An 18,776-nucleotide genomic window follows, 5' to 3' on the forward strand; every position below is an offset into this window, starting at 1 on the left:
ACCAACTTTAATCATTCAAGTGTTAGGTCAGTTTTGAACTTATTTTATCCATTTCTTTTTTTTTTTTCAATTATGTACGGTGAGTTTAGAATTATGAGATGGGAAGCGAGATCTTTCAATCTGCCAGTGGAGGAGAGCAATAAATTAGATTAGAAAATGTTAAGTATTTTGGTATAAATTTTGCAGATTATAAGAACAGAAAAAGATGATAATGAAGAAATGAGGACCACCCTAAAAACAGTGTAAACGTGACTGTAAATTTTGAGAGTATGATTTGAAATTAAAGTAAATGATGACTAGTAGGGTTGATGAATATTTGATCTGAATAATTCAGGGTAAATTAGGACTATAGAATTTTAGAGTGAGTCCACAAGTGTTCATTCTGTGTTCTTAGAAGATTTTTGAAGGTCAGAGGCAGTGCCTGGGAGGAGGGAGGGCAAGGGAGAGGGAGGCCAAGCTCCCTTACAGTCAGAGGAATGGGCTTTGATTGGTTTTAAGACTCTTTGCTTGTGGGATCCTGTTGTGTTTTGTTTTTTAAAGAAAAGTTAACCCTTGCAGATCGTGATCAGTCCATTCATTTATACGTGAGAAAAGAAAGACTAATGAAATTTCATGACTTGAACTGGGTTCTACAACTGTCAATAAATAGTGTCAGAAACATGTCCCTTCCTCCTTCCTTTTAATTCACTTCACTCTAGCCAGTGAGCTGCTCTTTGGCAGAGCTGCCATAAGTGTGTCTTTGGTTTTCTTTTAATAATAAATAATATAAAGGTAATAGTACCTTTTTCGTGGGCTTAAACAGTATTAGGAGCATCTGAAACTTCAGTGGCTTCCATCTCACGCATGGTGAAAGCCAGAGTCCCTTCGAGTAGCTTGAAAATCCCTTACTCCCTCTGTTTCCTGTTCTCTCTCCACCTCTCCCTGCTGTCCCGCCCCGCCCCCACCCCGCCTACAGCGTATCCCGGCCCAGCACACACAGCTCTCTCTCAGGTCCCTACGACGCACAGGCCTGTATCAGGGCCCTCGCGCTCATTCTTTCCTCCATGCCTGGAGTGCTCTTGCTCCCGCCCTCGCGGCCTTCATGTTTTTGCTCTCATGTCATCTTCTCACTCTCCATCCCCTTTTAATTTTCTCCATGGTTCTTAGTGGTCATCTGATATGTATTTGCTTATTATGTAGTTGCTTCTTGGTGATCTCTTCCTCTACAACACAAACTTTGGGGCAGGGATTTTTGTTTTGTTTATCGTTGTGTTCTGGTGGGCATGGTTTCCAGCATATAGTAGACGCTCAGTATTTGAGTGAATTAATCTGCACTTTAAAAAAATACTTTTATTGGGTCCACACTTTTAAGCTTTTGGGGTTTTTTTTTCTCTGTGTGTGTGATTATTTAACTAAAATTCTCCCAAAACTTAAACTTTAAAACTCCCTCCAATCATTTCCTTACTCTCCATTGTATCCATGACCACCTGCCATCCCATGGATGTACGTGTTTGCTTAACTGTGTGCCCTCCCCTCTGTGGAGTGTGGGGCTCAAGGCAGGCAGGAACTTGGTCTCTTTTGTTCATTATTCTATGCTTACTGCCCCGAGGAGTGCCCAGCACACAGGAGATGCTCGATTGATTGATTTCTAATTTATGAATGAATGAATGAATGAATTGATGAGCACAGATAGGATGTCCTACAGTAGAAATTACAGGTGTTTTGTTTTTATTTTTAATACAGGTAGATCAGATGAATAAAATAGTGGAAGTTCTGGGTATTCCACCTGCTCATATTCTTGACCAAGCACCAAAAGCAAGAAAGTTCTTTGAGAAGTTGCCAGATGGCACTTGGAACTTAAAGAAGACCAAAGATGGAAAACGGGTAAAATAGGGAAATAATGTTTTGGAGCCTTTGGTATTTCTTTTCCTGAGCTGTCTTTATGTAGCGCTTTTCGAATTTACTTGAAATCAGTGTTGCTGAAGTCAGTTATTAACAGCAGTTCCACTGATAACTTAGGTATGTATTTTCTTCATAAGTTGGTTATAGAGTTTGACCTGAACTATCTGTATGGACCAGTGTTTGCTTAGCTCTTTAAGGCTTCATTTTGAAACTATATGTCTGCCTTTTGAGGTAGCTGATCAAATCACCATGCCTTGTTTCCACAGTAGAGTTAGTAAGTTTGACCTTTGTTTCTCATAGTTTGAGTATATAGTGAAGTCACAGTTAACAATACTGCAGCTGTGAACAGTGTAAGTCATAATTGCAGTAAATGGCTCTTTTTTTTTTTTTTTAAGTTCAGATGAGAGAAAAGGATTCTTGACTTAAGCAGTTTGTGACAAGAATATGAACTGACTAAATGGTCCCTTGAGAGATTTCAGATTCCTAGCTTGGGTAACAGGAGTTTCACATCTCCAAAATCTTTAAAATTTAAGTGAGGTTTTAACATGTTAGGTACGTTTTAGTAATTTTCTTTTATCTGAGAACTTTTTTCAGAGACCTAAACTGTGTCAGTTTAATAGAGTAAATGATAACAGTTTTGCATCTTGATTTACATCTTTGTTTTATGTATCTGAAAATAATCATATGTTTTGTAATTTAGCTTGTTTCTAGTATAAGATGAAAATAATCTATAAATATGTGATTGTATGTGATACATATACCAGATACCTTGTGATTGTAGTTTTTGCATTTTCAACACTTAAGAGATTTTATTTTTGCTACACTTTTTATTTTGCCCTTGCGTTTTAGCGATGCTGCCACCAGGTGTCATTTCCAGTGAACTGAAGATGATGCTTATGTGCTGTAATTCACCTTCAGCTATGGAATCTTAACTTTTAATATCAAATGGGTTTTTTTTAAGAATATTAAGAAAAAATATATATATATAATTATCTTTCACAACTGATTTGTAACTTACTGCATTCTGCCTTATTCTCTGAAGTTCCAGGCATTGTAATATCCGGCAGCTAAATTATGCCTACTCCCCATAAGGAAGGGATGGAAAATACCAAGCAGACATCCTGAATCCTTTTGCCTTTGTCCACAAAACTTTATCAGTCATGGCCCCTTTTCCCGTTGAACCAAAACACAGCCTAGGAGTCCTTAGCTTCTGCAGCATTCAAGGTTGCTCCTACCAGTTGATTTTAATTAGCATGGAGGATGTGAAGCCTTCTTTATGTTTTTATCTCTCTGCAGTACAGGCTACCACTTCTTTTTCCACTTTGAAGTTTTTTTCTTCTTCTGCTGCTGCTGCTGTTTTTTTCCTTTTTCTAAATGAAACATTCATCTCATTCCATTTCCCTAATCTCTGCCTTATAAAACCACAGTTAAGTCACAATGAATTGTAACCTATCATTTCTCCAAAATTCAGGCATAATTATTTTAAATTGTTTAGGGGGGACATTTCAGAAAAGAGTAGTTAAATCTTTCCCCTTAAAATTGAAAGTGAGTATCTTGACCTACATTTAATACATATTAATTAACCATAGATTATTTGAGATTTTCTTTAGCTGCAATTAAGCAACTGACTTAAGAAACTTTATTTTTAAAAGTATAAGATAATTACTTCTCTTTAAATAGAAATAAATTTTCAGCAACAAAAAAATCAAATTCATAACCAAATGGTTACATTGTAACAATGCACTAGGGATTTTAACCATAAGTATAAACAGGTGTGCATGCACTATCATTGGATATATTTGTTTGCTTTATTTCCTTAGTGATTTTATTTTTACTTGTAATTTCTCATTTTATGTTTCAAGGACCCATTTTAGCTTCCTAGTAATGAAATCCATACCTCCTATCTATTTTTTTCCTTTGGTGGGGAAAGGGGATGAAGAATTAAGAGTATAAACGATGCTGTTTTATTGAAGTATAATTTGTATACAGTAAGATGAGTATTTTAAGTGTTCTAACTTTTTAACTTTTAAATACAACAGTATATATCCACTACCTAAAACAAGGCATAGAGTACTTCCACCACCTCTTATATCCTTTTCTGTCATCTCACCCTCAGTTTCTGATTTCTGTCATCATAGGTTAGTTTTGACTATTCATAGGAAAAATTCATGTAAGTGGGATCTGTATAGTTTTTATTACTTTGTTTCTTTCACTTAACAGACATTGTTTTTGGAGATTCATCCATATTGTGTCTCAGAAGTTACTCCATTTTATTGCTTCATAGTATTTCATTGAATGGAAATACTGTATTTATATTTACCTGTCAGTGGATGTTTGGGTTGTTTCCAGTTTAGGACTATTATGAATAAGGCTACTGGGAACATTCTTGTATCAGCTTTTGTACACTTAAATTTTCAATTCTCTGGGTTCACTACTTAGAAGTAGAATTACCAGATCATAGGGTGTATGTGTGTTTACCTTCATAAGAAAAGAGCAAACAGTTTCCCACAGTTTTATCATTTTGCATCCCCACAGGGTATGAAAGTTCCAGTTGCATGACATCCTCACCATTTGATGTGGTTGGTCTTTTTGATTTTAGCCATTCTAATGGCTATATAGTGGTTTTCATTTGCATTTCCCCATGACTGATGATAGTGACCACCTTTTCATGTGCTCATTAGCCATTCATGTATCTTCTTTTGTGATAGTCTTTCCAGTCTTTTGCCTGTTTGTTATTGGGATGTTTAACTGTTGAGCTGTAGGAGTTCTTTTTTTTAACATGTAATGGATATAAGTCCTTTGTCACATATATGTCAGTATTTATTCTCAGACTGTGGCTCACCTATTTCTTTTCTTAGTAGTAGTTTTTAATGAGCAGGAGATTTAATCTCTTTTTTTATGAATAGTGTTTTTTGTATTCTAAGAAATCTTTACCTTCCTCAAGTTTATGAAGATACTCTCCTTTAAAAGTTTTTTTTAATTGAAGTATATGTAGTTGATTTACAATGTTGTATTAGTTTCAGATGCACAGCATAGTAATTCAGTTATACATACATATATATATTCTTTTTCAGATTCTTTTCCCTTCTAGGTTATTGCAAAGTATCTAGTATGTCCCTGTTGGTTATCTGTTTTATATATACTAGTGTGTATATGTTAATCCCAAACTCCTAATTTATCCCTCCCCCATCCCTTTCCCCTTCAGGAACCATAAATTTGTTTTCTATGTCTGTAGGTCTGTTTCTGTTCTGAAAGTAAGTTCATTTGCATCTTTCTTTTCTTTTCCTTTTTTTTTTTTTAGATTCCACATATAAGTGATCTATTTTTCTTTGGCTTATTTCACTTAGTATGATAATCTCTAGGTCCATTCATGTTGCTGCAGATGGCATTATTTCATTCTTTTCTATGGCTGAGTAATATTTCGCTGTATATATATATATACACAAACACCCCACATCTTCTTTATCCACTCATCTGTCGATGGACATTTAGGTTGCTTCCATGTCTTGGCTATTGTATTGGGTTGGCCAAAAAGTTCAGGTTTTTCTGCAAGATGTTACGGGAAAACCCGAACGAACTTATTGGCCAACCCAATAAATAGTCCTGCAGTGAACATCGGGGTGCTTGTATCTTTCCAAATTAGTTTTCTCTGGATATATGTCCAGGAGTCAGATTGCAGGATCATATGGTAACTCTATTTTTAGTTTTTAAGGAACCTCCATACTGTTCTCCATAGTGGTTGTACCAATTTACATTCCCACCAACAGTGCAGGAGGGTTCCCTTTTCACCACACCCTCTCCAGCATTTATTATTTATAGACTTTTCCATAATGGCCATTCTGACTGGTGTGAGGTGATACCTCATTGTAGTTTTGATTTGCGTTTCTCTAATAATCAGCGATGTTGAGCATCTTTTCATGTGCCTGTTGGCCTTATCTTTCTTCGAGAATCTTTACATCCTTACTTTGTGTCCGTCTGTGTATATTTGTTTTATCAATAACTGAGAGGAGTGCTCATCTTTAGTGATGATACTGGATTTGTCTTAATCTCCTTTAGTTGCTTTATGTTTTTTGAAGCTCTCTTAATAGGTATACCTATTTAGTATTGTTAGGACTTGGTGATAAATTCAGTCTTTCATTACCATGAAATATTCCTCTTTATCTCTAATAATATTTTTGTCTTTAAGTCTACTTTGTCTAATATTACTCTAGCTATACTGGCTTTTTAATTCTTAACATTTTTATAGTGTTGTTTTTTTACCCCTTTACTGTAGTAAACCTGTTCATACTTTTGTATGTAAAGTATGACTTTTGTATACAAAATGTAGTTGAGTCATCCTTTTTAATCTAGTCAAATAGTATCTTTCTTTCCCAATGAATATTTAACCTATTTATTCAGGGGTTTGGGTTTTAGACTTTTGCCTTATTTGTATTCTATTTATTTTATCTGTTCTTTGTTTCCTGTTCCTTCTTTACTGCCTTCTTTTGAGTTGAGTACTTTTTGGTATTTTATTTCACCTTTTCTTAAGTGATTGCTTAGCTATTCTTCTGTGTGTAATTTTTAGTATTGCTTTTACTATATGCATATTTAACTTACCAGTTGAACTTAACAAAATGTTATGTCACTTGATAAACCGTGTGATAACCACGTGCTTTTATCTAACCACTTCCGTCTCTTGTCGTCATATATCACTTACACATATGTTATAACCCTCACAACACATTGACTACTTAAATTAAAAACCATTTTTAAAAGAGATTTAAAAACACATAAAAAATAAAGAAAATAAAAAGTTCTTTTCGGGAATTCCCTGGTGGTCCAGTGGTTAGGACTTGGAGCTTTCACTGCTGTGGCCCTGAGTTCAGTCCCTGGTTGGGGAACTAAGATCCTGCAAGCCCAAAAGAAAAAAAAATTCTTTTCTTTTTACCCATAGAATTTTTCATTTCTTTTTGCAGTTCCTGACTTCAGTCTTGTATTAAGTTCCTTCAGCTTGAAGAACTTCCTTTAACTTTTTATTTTATAGTGAATAACTTCTGCTGATAAATTCTCTCAGCAGTTGTTTATCTGAAAATATCTTTATTCACCTTCGTTTTTGGGAAGATATTTTCCATGGATATGGAAATTTCAAATTGATATAGAATTTTAGGTTTACGTTTCAGCAAAAGAAAATGAAGTTGTTTAAATATGTTAATGGCATTGTTTTCTGTATTACATTGTTTCTGAAGAAAAGTCAGTGGTTTTTCTAAACATTGTTTCCTTTATGAAATATTTCTCTCTCTTCCCCCTGGCTGATTTTGATGCTTTTTTATTATTATTATAATTTAAGATGTTTTTATTTGATTCTCACAATAAGAAGATGACGATAGGTAGTAATAATAGATATTCTTAGTTCCATTTCCACACATCAGAAAACTGAGATTCAAGAGTGTTAAATAAATTCTTTGGCGACCACAGCAAGGAATGTGGTAGGGCTAGAAAGCAAGCTCAGGTCTTCTCAAGCTGCGCTTAGCATGCTCTCACGCTGAGAAAGAGAACTTGGGGATATAACAAAGAAGGAAAATGCCTTTAGCACAGGGATCTTCTGTGGAAGAGAAGAGTAAAGAAGCAAGCAATTTGGGTGATGCACTCAAACATGACATATAAAAGCTGGTATGAATTTTGTAGATCTTTTTGTTCAATCTCTTTTTTTTAATGTTTGATTTTTCAGCAGTTTGACTATTAGGTTCTTATGTATAGTTTTCCTTGTATTTATTTTCCATGGAGTTTGCTGAGTTTGTTAGGTCTGTGGGTTAATCTCTTTCATCAATTTTTGAAAGTGCTCAGACATCATCCTTTCAAATATTTGTTCTGCTTCACTCTCTCTTCTCCTGCTAATTATTCAATTAAATATATGTTATAGTGCTTACTATTAGAGGTCTCTGGTTTATTCATTTTGTTTTCTTTTTGTGTGTTAGTTTAGATAATTTCTTTGCTCTGTCTTTCTAGTTCACTAATTGTTTTTCTTCTGTTGAGCCCAGTCTGCTGTTAAAACCATTAAATGGATTCTCTGCATTTTTTTAGTTCTAGTGTTTTCACTTGATTTATCTTTTTAAAAAAAAATAGTTTTAAGTAACACCCCCCCCCAGTCTATCCACACGTTACCTAACTTTTGAACTAAATTCTTTTTATCATAGTTATTTTTTAAAAATTAATTAATTAATTTTGGCTGCGTTGGGTCTTTGTTGCTGTGTGCGGGCTTTCTCTGGTCGTGGTGAGTGGGGGCTACTCCTTGTCGCAGTGCGTGGGTTTCTCGTTGCGGTGGCTTCTCTTGTTGCGGAGCACGGGCTCTAGGCGTGTGGGCTGTAGGCGCATGGGCTTCAGTAGCTGTGGCACATGGGCGCAGTAGTTGTGGCTCATGGGCTCTAGAGTGCAGGCTCAGTAGTTGTGGCGCACAGACTTAGTTGCTCCACGGCATGTGGGATCTTCCTGGACCAGGGCTCAAACCCGTGTCCCCTGCGTTGGCAGGTGGATTCTCAACCACTGCGCCACCAGGGAAGCCCCATAGTTATTTTAAAATACCTGTCTGTCAGTTTCAACATTTGGGTCATTTATATGTGTGAGTTTTCTACTATTTTTTTCACTTGATAATGGGCCCTTTTTGTTTGTTTCATGTGTCTGTAATTTTTTATATGTATTTTGGACTTGCTGTATTTAAGAACAGTTGAGGTGGAAGTAAGTCTTATTTCCCTTTAGAAAGAGGCATGCTGCTTACTCTGTCAGGCTACTAGTGTGATGAGACTGAGTCAGTTTCATTTGTAATTTAGCTGAATCTGGGCTTTGTTTTGTTTGTTTGCTTGACTTAGTTTCTATTTTCCACTGTCTTCCTAGGTTTTAAGCGGTGTTTGGTAACTGGAGAGATCTTTTATGCATTGTTGCCCAGCCAGCAACCCGCTGCTAACTCTTGGTGCCTCGGGGTGATCTGTGTACATACTGCTGCTCTGGCCCCAGCTCTGCAGCGCCCTGGGGGACCCTCCCTGGGTCGTCTGCCTGTCCCATCCTGTGGCCCAGCCACACGTGGCTGTTAGAAGTTGGTTGGGAGTTGGGCTGGACTCTTCTTAGTCACATCTGTGGCGTTTACTCCTTCTCCCACCATAAGTCTCTTCTTTCCTAGGGAAGACTCTTCATTTTCTAGAATTTAGTTAATCTGGTTTCTTTAGTCCTCAGCTCTCTGATAGGTTTTTAAAAAGCAGTGATTTTGTTGTTTGCCTGCCTGGCTTGTTCTTGATTTTAGAGTAAGAGTGATGGTCTCTTGCGAATTTCTACATTGTACCTAGAAGCAAAAATCCAGTGATACTGTTCTGAATAAATTCAGTATTCATAGGTATTTTAAGGGGATTTTACTGTTATCTGTTAAAATGAGTTCCCAGAAAATCTCAGCACATGTTAAGGCAACTTATTATTAAACGTATTTTCTATCAGTAAAATGAGGCATAAATAATTTACTTCTGATTTTTTTTATCTGCATATGAGCAGGTAGGGTTAGACCCATGATTCTTTATTAGGAGTGACCTTTAAAGCTTTAATGAGCCACTGTTACTGAGTAAGTGCCCCTGAGTCCACAGGTGTATTGGGCAGAAAAGAGGTTCACAACCACTGGTCGGCACGCTTTCTCTGTAAAGGGCCCCATGGTGAAGGTGTCAGCTTTGTGGGCTTCTGTTGAGTATTCTTACTTGGTTTTGTTTGTTTTTACAATCTTTAAAAATATAAAAACCATTCATAGTGGAGGCTATATAAAAACAGGTTCTGAGCCAGGCCATAGTTTGCTGATCTCTGGGCTAGATGATCTTTATAGTCATTTCTGGTCTCAAAATTGAATTTCTGCTAACTACAGTGTGTTCAGAATAGTATGTGTGAAAATACAGAGGCTCTAACTGTAAAGCATTCTTTTTAGTAAAGGCCTCAACATTATCATACATGTAAGCATATTTGACATTATGTAGGCTTTTACATATTCCATCAGATTTAGAGAAAGCCTTTTATCTTTTTTCTCTTTAGGAGTATAAACCACCAGGAACCCGCAAACTTCATAATATTCTCGGAGTAGAAACAGGAGGACCTGGTGGGCGTCGTGCTGGGGAATCGGGTCATACAGTAGCTGACTACTTGAAGTTCAAAGACCTCATTTTAAGGATGCTTGATTATGACCCCAAAACTCGAATTCAACCTTACTATGCCCTGCAGCACAGTTTTTTCAAGAAAACAGCTGATGAAGGTACAAATACAAGTAATAGTGTATCCACGAGTCCTGCCATGGAGCAGTCACAGTCTTCGGGCACCACCTCCAGTACATCTTCAAGCTCAGGTCTGTTCTCTTGATATTATATTAGGCTTTGAAAAGTTTCCTCTTTTCTTTACAAAGTGGGGGTTATTTTAAAGTTTTTGAAAGTTTGTTAATGGGTGGGAGGAATTATTTTTCCCAAACCTATTCTTTGTGGCTAGTAAAAAAATTCACCTCCCCCAAAGCTCTAATACTTAATTATGTATATAATAAATTCTGCTTGGAAACAATACTCCTTATTAGCCAAATTTTTAAATTGTTTTTAAAATGGAAATACTTGGTTCACATGCTTGAGTTTTCCCCTGACTTAACCAAACTTGGTCATATTTTAGTTCAGTGGTTGATGTGAAAGAACATAGAGAATGGGAAGCCTTCCTGGTATACTTTCAGGTTAATACAGATTTTTTTTGGTGACTCACTTCCCATTTTAATGTCATAGTTTTAGGATATATACTTGAAAATAATTAACTTTACACTCACAAGCTGTACCGTGTTGTGATACTTCAGGTGGATCATCGGGGACGAGCAACAGTGGGAGAGCCAGGTCGGACCCAACGCACCAGCATCGGCACAGCGGTGGGCACTTCACGGCTGCTGTCCAGGCCATGGACTGTGAGACACACAGTCCCCAGGTGAGCGGTCACACAGCCCTTCGTTCACGCCCTCCACTGTGCCCAGGGGTACCAGTGTTGGATGCCAAGTGTTTTTAGAATGATAACGTCGTTTACTCTAAAAGGTTCATAGCTTCCTTGGTTGTAAGGAATTCTAACTTACACATTCTTGCAACTTTTTCCCTCCGTGTTTAGAAATAGCTACCGTTTATTGAGTGCATACCAGCAGTTGCTCCAGGTGTTTGTTTATCTTGTCTACTCTGGCAGCATTTTGAGCCTTGCCCTGTTTGGATTTTCATTTTACTTTGGGAACTGTGACTTCAAGGTTTAGGGAACTTTCCGAGGTGCGTGATCTTAATTACTACACTCCACTGCCTCTCGTGATCTGCTATCACTGATGGTCCTAGATTCTGAATCAGTTTGTGGTTTGATTTTCACCTCCATTTTTTGTTTTGAAGGTTTTTTGTTAAAGAGGATCTAATTAAGTAAATTTTTTTAAGGGGTGAAGCAGATGATGGTAGTCAAAATATTTATTAAACACTCTTTGTAAAATAATAAGTTAATTCATACTGAGTACTGCATTATGTTTACCATGAGAGGCAAGTATATTATCTAATGAGAAATAAAATGGAAGCTGATGAATATCACTGCCCATTCTTGGGACTGGGGCAGCTGAGTGCTGGTGGAGAAAGGCATACCTGTAGATGCATCGTTAGCCCTGTTAATGCGTAGTCACCAGCATCTGCTTGGGCAAGCTTACATGTTTCTCAGGTCATCTCATCGTGCTCCCATTCTCTTTAGTAATGGCTTCAGCCTCTTCTACTCTTGCTGGAAACCTTTGCCTCCCCTCCTCTGCTCTCCCTCACTCCTCGCTGTGTAAGGGAGCGCCTCACTGCGTGTCACCAGCCACCTCGCCCCGCCGCCGTGTGTGCTTGTCCCCTTTCTCCCGCCCCTTGTCAGCAGGGGCAGCAGCTCCTTCCTGGGGCCAGCCACCTCGGGCCCTGCCCCTCTCCTCCCACCTGCACAGGACTTGGTTGGCCCTGTTCAGCCACTGGCCCCATGTCCTCTGCCCGCCTTCTCCCCGTCAGCACCTGGTCATCCCCAGCTCTCTCCCATCGGAAGCAAAACCTTTCCCTGGCCCTTGTCTTCCTCGCCCCACATTTCTGCTACTATTACTTCACCCTTTAAGAAGTCTTCAGCTGCTCCAGTTGGGCTGCTTCCCAACTCAGGAAACTGTTCCTGTGGAGTCACAGTGGTCATTACTGAGGAGCCCGGCGGACACTCAGTCACTTGTCTCTCTCTGGTCCTCACTCACATTGACACAGCCCTGGCCTCTCTGTGCTTTTTTTTTTTTTTTTTTTTTTTGCGGTATGCGGTCCTCTCACTGTTGTGGCCTCTCCCGTTGCGGAGCACAGGCTCCGGACGTGCAGGCTCAGCGGCCATGGCTCACGGGCCCAGCCGCTCCGCGGCATGTGGGATCTTCCCGGACCGGGGCACGAACCCGTGTCCCCTGTATCGGCAGGCGGACTCTCAACCACTGCGCCACCAGGGAAGCCCCTCTCCATGCTTTTGTAGCACTCTCCTCTGCCTTCCCGGACAGGATGGCCCTCATACCAGCCCACCCCCTTCCTTCACTGTCTCCTTTTCGGATTCTCTTCTCCCCCTTGGCCATGTAAACGTGGGTGGTCTATGCCCTGTCTCTCACCTTAAACACTTCCTGGTGACCTCACCTGCTCTTACCAATGACTGCAGCTACCATCTCGATGTCGGTCACTTTACGTCTTTATTTCTGATCTAGACTTCACTCTTGAGCCCCACGCCTTTATTTCTAATCATTTACTATAAATACCGCTTTGGAAGTCCCTACAGCATGACACTACAGATGCATCCTATAAACCGATGTCATCATTTTCTCCTCCGCCACAGCTCATCTCCTTTTATCTGTATCAATACAAGTGGCCCTGAATTTACCCATTTGCTCAGGTCGTACACCTGGCACCTGGGGAGTTCATTCTTGACTCCTCTCTCCCTCACCCCCCACCTTGAATCCAATGGTAAATAGTATGGATTCTGAATATCCTACATATGTGTCTGTTCTCTCTACTTCACCCCCTTGGTACAATCATCTCTAGCTTATCTTGCTATAAAGATTATTCCAACTGGACTTCCAGCGTCCAGTTTCATTCACCAGTCCACCTCTGTTCTCTTCTCTGCAGCCAAGTGAATGTTCAGTAGAGCAGTCTGATCCAGCTTTTTCCCCTACTTTCAACCAGTTTCTGGCTTTCCCTTGTACGTAAAAAAAATTGCGACTTCTTACAAAGGATTCGGTGATTTCTGTCATCTGGCCCCTACCCAGGCATCTTTCCTCCTCTTCATTCATTCTGGTCTTCCTGGAATTTTTTTTTTTTTCATTTTTCAGACTATATACCATGTTCCCTTTCACATTTCTCACACTGACCGTGCTCAGCCTGGAATAAGCTTTTCCTCCATCTTTGCTTTGGTAACTACTGTATATCCTTCAGGTCTTAAATATCACTGCCAGAGGCTTTCCCTAATTCTTTAGAATGACCTTCCTTCTTCCATCCCTTACTCCCAGTTTCTAAATTAATGTTATTAGTTTTATGTAGTCTTTCTGCGATGTTTTATACATATGCAAGCAAATACAAATGAATATCCTTCACCTAACCTTTGTACACAAATGGTAGCATACCGTGCACACTGTTTCACATCTTGTTTTTTTATTTTAACATGTTTTACATATATTTTTAAATATATATTATGGAGCTCTTTCTGTATCACATAGGGAGCTTTTTCATTCTTTTTCTTTTGTTTTTAACAGTCACACAGTATTCCATTGTTTAGATATTCCAAGTCATTGCAGTAGTTCCCTATTAATGGACATTTTGCTTATTTCCAGTCTTTTTTACTACTGCAAATAATGCTATAATAAATAACCCTATATATAAATCATCCACACACATGCAGTTTATATGTGATATGAGTTCCTGGATGTGAAATTGCTGGGTCAGAGAGTAATGTGGTTTGTCATTTTGATAGCTGTTGTCAAATTGCTCTCCATATAGTTTTACCAGTTTAGCCTCCCACTAACAGAGTTCGGAGAAGCAGTCAGTGTGATCACCTTTGGATCAGTCTGAACTGAAAAACCTGGTATTGGACAGAATATAGTTACATTTTGCTTATTCCTTCTTTCCATGAATTTAAGTAGCTTCATAGTTTAAGAGCCATTAGTATTTTCTGAGAACTTTCTGCCTATTTTTCTACTGGATTATTTTCAATAGTATTTCTTGAATTTTGATTCCGAGACCACCTTTGTTGAGTGGTCTTAATGATCTGTGCTAGCCACCGGTGATAAAGACACAGGCTTTGCCTTCCTAGAGCTTACTGTGACACAGAAAATAAATAAAACGAGTCAAATGAATAGAAATTGCAAGTACTATTAACTGTTAAAAAGAAAACAGGATAATGTAATAGAGAATAGTGATTTGTTGGGTGGGAGGTATTAATTCAGATAGGCCAAGCTGATAACAGGTTAGACCCCCCAAAATGTGGTAGCTTAAAGAATGTGAAGTGTCTTTTTTATGTAATAGTCCAGAGTGGGTATTCAGGTTAGAGGCGTGGCTCTCTCCCACATCCTGGGTTCCTACCATCTTATGACTGCCCCATCCCCAAGGGCCTAGTTGTCTGCTGCATCTGGCAGGCAGAAGGACTTGGGATGTATTTTGTGGGCCAGATCTGGCTGTGACATAGGAACCTTCATTCATATTCCATTGACTAAAACAGTCATGTGGCCATGTCTAAGTACAGGGGAGGCTGGGGAGTAAGCGTAGTGCAGCCTTGTGCTCAGGAGGAAGAGTATGTTTTTTGAGGACAGTTTGGAACCTCTGCCACAGAAGTTGGGGGAGCATTAGCCAGAGTGGTGAGGGAAGAAGACTCTGGAACTGAAATGATGAGAAAGAATCATCCAAGCAGAAATTAGAAATCAGAGCATTCTAGGCAGAAGGGAACAGTAAGTACAGACCCCCTGAGGCTTTTGAAAGATGTTGACTAGGTAGAGGAATAGAAGGAAGATCCTGTGTAGTAGGAACTTAGGCAGCAAGAGGAAGGATGGCTAGAGGAGAAGGTTGGAGAAATGAACACTGGCCAGATTGTTTATGGACTTTGGATTATTTTGTTTATCCATTCATCCATCAATGGACACTTAGGTTGTTTCCATATTTTGGCTATTGTAAATAATGCTGAAGTGAATGAACATGGGGGTACATACATCTTTTCAAGATACTGTTGTTGTTTTCTTCATATAGATACCCAGAAGTGGAATTGCAGGGTCATATGGTAGTTCTGTTTTTAATTTTTTGAAGGACCTCCTCCATACTGTTTTCCATAGTGGCTGCACTAATTTATATTCCCACCAAGCAGTGCACGAGGGTTCCCTTTTTTCCACATCCTCACCAACACTTACTATTTGTTGTCTTTTTTGATAATAGCCATTCTCATGGGTGTGAAGTGATATCTCATTGTGGTTTTGATTTGAATTTCCCTGATGGTTCATGATGTTGAGCTTCTTTTCCTGTACCTATTGGCCATCTGTATGTCTTCTTTGGAAACATGTCTAGTCAGATCTTCTGCCCATTTTTCAATCACATTGTTTGGATTTTTGCTGTTGAGTTTTATCAGTTCTTTATATATTTTGGATATTAGCCTGTTATCAGATAATATGATTGACAAATATTTTCTCCCATTCAGTAAGTTGTCTTTTCATTTTGTTGATGGTTTCCTTTACTGGGCAGTAGCTTTTTAGCATGATGTCGTCCCATTTATTTATTTTTGCTTTTGTTGCTTTTGCTTTGGTGTCTGATTCAAAAAATCATCACCAAGACCTGTGTCAAGGAGCTTATTACTGCCTATGTTTTCTTCTAGGAGTTTTTTTTTTTTTTTTTTTTTTTTTTTTTGTGGTATGCGGGCCTCTCACTGTTGTGGCCTCTCCCGTTGCGGAGCACAGGCTCCGGATGCGCAGGCTCAGCAGCCATGGCTCACGGGCCCAGCCGCTCCGCGGCATATGGGATCCTCCCAGACCGGGGCACGAACCCGTATCCCCTGCATCGGCAGGCGGACTCTCAACCACTGCGCCACCAGGGAGGCCCCTTCTAGGAGTTTTATGGTTTCAGGTCTTACATTCAAGTCTTTAATCCATTTTGAGTTAATTTTTGTGTTTGGTGTAAGATAGTGTGGTTGAGTTTCATTCTTTGGTATGTGGCTATCTACTTTTCCCAACACCATTTATTGAAGAGACTGTCCTTTCTCCATTGTATATTCTTGGTTCCTTTGTCATAAATTAATTGACCATATATGCGTAGATTTATTTCTGGGCTCTCTCTTCCATTCCATTGATCTATGTGCCTGTTTTTATGTCAGTACCATACTGTTTTTTTTGTGTGTGTGTGTGGTACATGGGCCTCTCACTGTTGTGGCCTCTCCCGTTGTGGAGCACAGGCTCCGGATGTGCAGGCTCAGTGGCCATGGCTCATGGGCCCAGCCGCTCCACGGCATGTGGGATCTTCCCGGACCGGGGCACAAACCCATGTCCCCTGCATCGGCAGCAGGACTTTCAACCACTGCGCCACCAGGGAAGCCCTACCATACTGTTTTAATTGCTATAGTTTTGTAGTATAGTTAGATACCAGGGAGCATGATGCCTCTATCTTTGTTCTTCTTTCTCAAGATTGCTTTTGCTATTTGGGTTTCTTTGTGGATTACAAATTTTAGGATTATTATTATTTTTTTGGGGGGGAAAATGACATTGTAATTTTGTGGGGGATTGCACTGAATCTGGAGATTGCTTTGGGTAGTTGGGACATTTTAACAACATTGATTCTTACATTCTTTCAGTCTGTGAGCATGGACTATCTTTCCATTTATTCGTGTCTTCTTCTTTCAGACCTCCTTCTTCTACAGGTCTTTTACCTCCTTGGTTAAAGTTATTTCTTGATATTTTATTCTTTTTGATACAGTTGTACATGGGATTGTTTTCTTTTTCTGTTTCATTATTAGTGTACAGAAATGCAGTTGATTTTTGTGTATTGATTTTATATCCTGCAACCTTATTGAATTCATTTATTAGTTCTAACAGTTTCCTAACGGAGTCTTTAGGGTTTTCCATATATAATGTTATGTCATCTGCAGGTAGTGACCATTTTACTTCTTTATTTCCAATGTGGATGACTTTTTTCTTGCCTAATTTGGATTTGTGTTTTAAAAAGACTGTTCTTGCTACCCTTTGGAGAATGGTTTGGAAGAAGGCAAGGATGGAAGATGGGAGTTGATTTAGGAGGCTGTTGTATTAGTCTAAGCAAGAGATGATAGTGACCTAGGATAGAGTAGTCATGGTGGAGATGGAGAAAAGAGGCCAGATTTGGGTTCTGTTTTGGAGGTAGCTTTAGTAGTACTTGCTGATGGTTTGGATGGAGGAATGGTTGAGCAGCTAGATGGGTACTAGTGGTTCTATTAAAACAGGAAAGATTGGAGAGAGGAGGAGCTTTAGGGGGAAAGTAAAGAATGCCTTTTGGATCTGTCAGAAATATTTACTTTCTGGCCCTTTGCAGAAGAAGTTTGCTGACCCCTGGCATAAACAGTGCTCCCAAGGAAAGAAAGTGGCAAGTAAAATATATGAGTATGGGTGTAACTTGCTAAAAATTGAAGCTTTCATGATAAAATATTTTTCACTCTTGAACACATTTGGAAGTTTGTGTTAAAGAACTGTCTAACACATTAAAGTTTCAAAACCCTCTCTCTAACTAATGTAAATGCTAGTGTTATAACTTTTTATTGAAGATTAAAGCTTGGAAACGGTACTCTTAATAAATCGTTTTAAAATCTGTTCTTACAGGTGCGTCAGCAATTTCCTGCTCCCATTGGTTGGTCAGGCACTGAAGCTCCTACACAAGTCACTGTTGAAACTCATCCTGTTCAAGAAACAACCTTTCATGTAGCCCCTCAGCAGAATGCATTGCATCATCACCATGGAAACAGTTCCCATCACCATCACCACCACCACCATCACCACCACCACCATGGACAACAAGCCTTGGGTAACCGGACCAGGCCAAGGGTCTACAATTCTCCAACAAATAGCTCCTCTACCCAGGATTCTATGGAGGTTGGCCATAGTCACCACTCCATGACATCCCTGTCTTCCTCAACTACTTCTTCCTCCACATCTTCCTCCTCTACTGGTAATCAAGGCAATCAAGCCTACCAGAATCGCCCAGTGGCTGCTAATACCTTGGACTTTGGACAGAATGGAGCTATGGACGTTAATTTAACCGTCTACTCCAATCCCCGCCAAGAGACTGGCATAGCTGGACATCCAACATACCAATTTTCTGCTAATACAGGTCCTGCACATTACATGACTGAAGGACATCTGACAATGAGGCAAGGGGCTGATAGAGAAGAGTCCCCCATGACAGGAGTTTGTGTGCAACAGAGTCCTGTAGCTAGCTCGTGACTAAATTGAAACTTGAGTTTGTTTCTTGTGTGTTTTTATAGAAGTGGTGTTTTTTTCCAAAAAACAAAGTGCAAAGCTGCTTGAATCAGAAGGAGATTAACACACTGAACCGCTACAAGAGGGCAAAGCTGACTTTTTTTTTTTTTTAACTTGAAAAGATTGCAAAGGGACAATGAAGTTTTTAAAAGAGCCATGTCCAAACCCATCTTCACGGATAGCTCAGAGGTGTCCTCTTTTTGCCTCCCCCATTTTAACTCGCCACATCCCAGTCATAGTGGGGTTTTTGTCTTTCTCTTCCACAGAAGTTGTTGTTCAGATGTTGGTCTTAATCATTTGCCAACTAATTTTAAAATAAAAGGCACTGCACATAATTTGCATAAAGGGCCCCATGAGGGTGTTTTTCCTTCCATTTTTGTTTTTCCTTTTTTCCTTCCCGTTTTTG

At 39.2% G+C, this 18,776-nt stretch overlaps 1 protein-coding gene across 2 annotated transcripts in view; it reads left to right on the forward strand.

The window, feature by feature from the left end:
• Nucleotides 1-18,334, forward strand: part of DYRK1A (dual specificity tyrosine phosphorylation regulated kinase 1A) — a gene marked incomplete at its 3' end in the record, with an annotated part of 43,322 nt that extends 24,988 nt beyond the window's left edge. For both annotated transcript variants that reach the window (XM_079704377.1, XM_079704378.1), the window contains 4 exons: nt 1,723-1,863; nt 9,916-10,222; nt 10,706-10,830; nt 17,714-18,334. In XM_079704377.1, coding sequence (XP_079560503.1) covers nt 1,723-1,863; nt 9,916-10,222; nt 10,706-10,830; nt 17,714-18,334 — 1,194 coding nt within the window. The remainder of the gene's footprint in view (nt 1-1,722; nt 1,864-9,915; nt 10,223-10,705; nt 10,831-17,713) is intronic.
• Nucleotides 18,335-18,776: the final 442 nt, after the last annotated feature.

The sequence above is a fragment of the Hyperoodon ampullatus genome, assembly GCF_949752795.1.
Source record: "Hyperoodon ampullatus genome assembly, chromosome: 5".
Lineage (NCBI taxonomy): Eukaryota > Metazoa > Chordata > Mammalia > Artiodactyla > Ziphiidae > Hyperoodon > Hyperoodon ampullatus.